This window comes from Camellia sinensis, chromosome 3 (assembly GCF_055761805.1).
Source record: "Camellia sinensis isolate YWXY chromosome 3, ASM5576180v1, whole genome shotgun sequence".
NCBI lineage: Eukaryota > Viridiplantae > Streptophyta > Magnoliopsida > Ericales > Theaceae > Camellia > Camellia sinensis.
The window spans coordinates 9835001-9837810 of NC_138963.1; the positions used below are offsets into that span (position 1 = coordinate 9835001).

The 2810-nt window shown below is 34.3% G+C and overlaps 1 protein-coding gene across 4 annotated transcripts in view; it reads right to left on the minus strand.

Annotated features, from left to right (window-relative positions):
• Window positions 1-2395, minus strand: part of LOC114261384 (ERBB-3 BINDING PROTEIN 1) — a 3676-nt gene extending 1281 nt beyond the window's left edge. For 2 of the 4 annotated variants that reach the window (XM_082919033.1, XM_028201655.2), the window contains exons 1-6: window positions 2176-2395; window positions 1968-2079; window positions 1603-1723; window positions 1304-1453; window positions 1056-1209; window positions 1-50 (exon numbers count right to left, since the gene is read on the minus strand). The exon at window positions 1-50 is cut by the window's left edge and continues 166 nt beyond it. In XM_082919033.1, coding sequence (XP_082775159.1) covers window positions 1-50; window positions 1056-1209; window positions 1304-1440 — 341 coding nt within the window. In that variant the 5' untranslated portion in view covers window positions 1441-1453; window positions 1603-1723; window positions 1968-2079; window positions 2176-2395. The remainder of the gene's footprint in view (window positions 51-1055; window positions 1210-1303; window positions 1454-1602; window positions 1724-1967; window positions 2080-2175) is intronic. The other 2 variants (XM_028201654.2, XM_028201653.2) reach the window with 2 other exon arrangements.
• Between the last annotated feature and the right edge of the window lie 415 nt (window positions 2396-2810).

Sequence of the window (2810 nt, forward strand, 5' to 3'; positions counted from 1 at the left end):
CAGTCATAGGCAGCAGCAACCTTCTGAATTGCTTCTGTTACATCTTTATTCTGCCACAAAGAAAGAGATTCAGCGATACAGAGATAAACCAATAGCCTTTGGCTATCTTCTTCATGAATATAAATCATAACTCAGGTGAAGTATATAATTCAATTTCATCATTTGTAAAATTCAAAACCATATCCAATACAGTTAGTATGTGACCCAATATAACCAAATAAGACAACTTGGTGAAAAAGAAGAGTAATTGCCATACCCATTGAAGTGACCAGGCTAAATCCTGAAGGTCTAGAACAACTCTACATAAGTGTTTTTTGTTGATTAAAAAGATTTTGCCTCCAGGAATTGTAAGCATCAGCAATAAATCAACCCACAGCATCCCAAGTATGGCATAGTACAATATAGGCAACAGGGAAAAGAGGGAATCAACAACGGATTGATCACCTCGGCAAAGTTGCCTTCTTCATAGATTGTGTGCGCAGTTAGATAGTTTATCTGATCTCAAAATATTCTATAAAATTTGTGTATTGTGACAACATACAAGGAGAATGCTAAGTACACCCAATACAGATCATGTGGCTCTACAAGGAAAAAAATAGTGAAGAAGATTCAACATGTTTTTAGAAATTAAAATAAGACATTAAAGAATTTATTAACTTGCATAAAAGCAATATCCCCTATCAGAGTAACTATGACAAAAGCTTCATCTGGATGTTAATCCATAGCTTATTCAGAATATTCCTCATTTAGGGGAAGCTAGAAGGATTTATGAGCTGGCATAACAAGTCACACCAAGGCACAACCACAAACAATAAAAAGCTTTCATATAATTTTTTCCAACACCATCCACAAAACAATCAGCCATCTATTTTTTTTATTGCAAAGTTGTAGATATTGTTGGCCAAAAAAATTAAGGCAAATGTCTATGATACAAAAAGAAAAGAAACAGAAGCCATTACTCACTCTAAGCATTCAACAATTACAACTCAAAATGGTATCATATGATTCATATTAGGTTAAGACAAAATTAAAATGCAAGCCTAATATATTTTTACCTTTCTTCCTGGCCTTACAAGCCTCAAGGCAACCTCTGCAGCAGTATTTGCTGCGGCAATAACATCAGCTTGGCTACCAGTCACTGGTCCTCCCTGAAGGACATGGGTGTGTGCTACAACAGCAATGAAACCATCTATGTGACAGCCCATGTCACTGCATCCAAACATAAAAGTACATCATTATTCACAAACTGTAACATTAGCTCCTCTCATGGTACATAGATAGATGGTGCTCAAATAAAACTTACATCTTCACCATATCACCTTCTTCCAACACCGCCTCATCGCTGGCAAGTGGAGAGAAATGACAAAGAGTGTTGTTCACAGAAACACAAGTGGGGAATGCAACCCCTCTTTCAATCTTCTTCTTGACATTCTTGTACATATTCCCAGATTGACTGTATATTACACATTTGCAACTATTTAGAATCAAAAGAACCCTAAAATTTAAAATGTAAACTCAAACCCATGTATATACACAATCATATTTACATATATATATATATATATATAGAGAGAGAGAGAGAGAGAGAGAGAGATAACTTACTCTCTGATAAATGAATCGCCTTTCTCACAAATATCAACAATCTTAGCCTTTGGTTTGCATTCTGACAGTACTAATTGCAGAGCCTCTGCATATTTTCAATTTGTTCCATAAATTTGTAGAACTGGGTCATCAAAAAACAATGCATACATGCATAATCAAACACAACATTTAATGAATACCCACCAAAAACTACATTTCAATTCCCTTTTTTTTTTTGTCTCCCTTTCGTCCTCGAACAAAAGGCGTTAATTTTAAGCTACGTATATAGAAACACAGAATCATAGATACATACACACACACACACACACACATATATATATATATAGAGAGAGAGAGAGAGAGAGAGTTATGAGAGAGAGAATAACTGTTAACGATCTCAGCAGCGCTCTTGTATTTGGTGACAACTTCAGGAGAGGAGAGATCCAACTCCTTCTCTTCTCTTTCATCGTCCGACATCGATGCGAGCTTAACAAACACCTAATTAAAAAAAAAAACCCAGAAAAACTAGCTCAAATCAAACGCAAAATTGAAAATGATAGACAAATTGAATAGAGCAAAACAAAAATTACTCACCACAGAAATTGCAAGGGATGGATTGTATAGAGAAAGAGAGAGAGAGCTAGGGTTTTAGCAGGAAATGGTTTCGAAAACACCAGAAGGATGTGGGTGGTGGTGGCGCTCAGCTAGTGTGAGGGCTTGCTGGGGAGGCAGTTTTTGTTTATATACGGAGGATTTACGTTACAGACCGTGTATGTTAGGGTTTTGTTTGCATTTTTTCTTTTCATTTTTAATTATTATTTACTTATATTTATTTATTTTTATTTCTTGGATGGTTTATGGAAGGGTTTTGTGGAGCACCATGAGATTAGAGAAAAGGTTGGTTATTTATTTATTATTATTATTATTTTTTTTATCAGAAGGTTGGTTATTTGTTCCCACTTAATTAAGTCAATTATCTTTATACTATAAATTTTAGAGGATTTTTTTTAAGGTCCCTTGTATTAAAATTTTATAGCATAAAGGATACTCAAAATTTTTATAATGTCTAAGGTCCCTCAATATCTATTTAGAGAAAATTCGATTCAAAGAATTTCTCTGAACAAATCACAGAGAAAATTTCAAATTTCTCTAGACACATTATAGAGAAAATTTCAAATTTCTTTGAACATATCACAGAGAAAAATCTCATCCGAGAATTTCTCTGGATT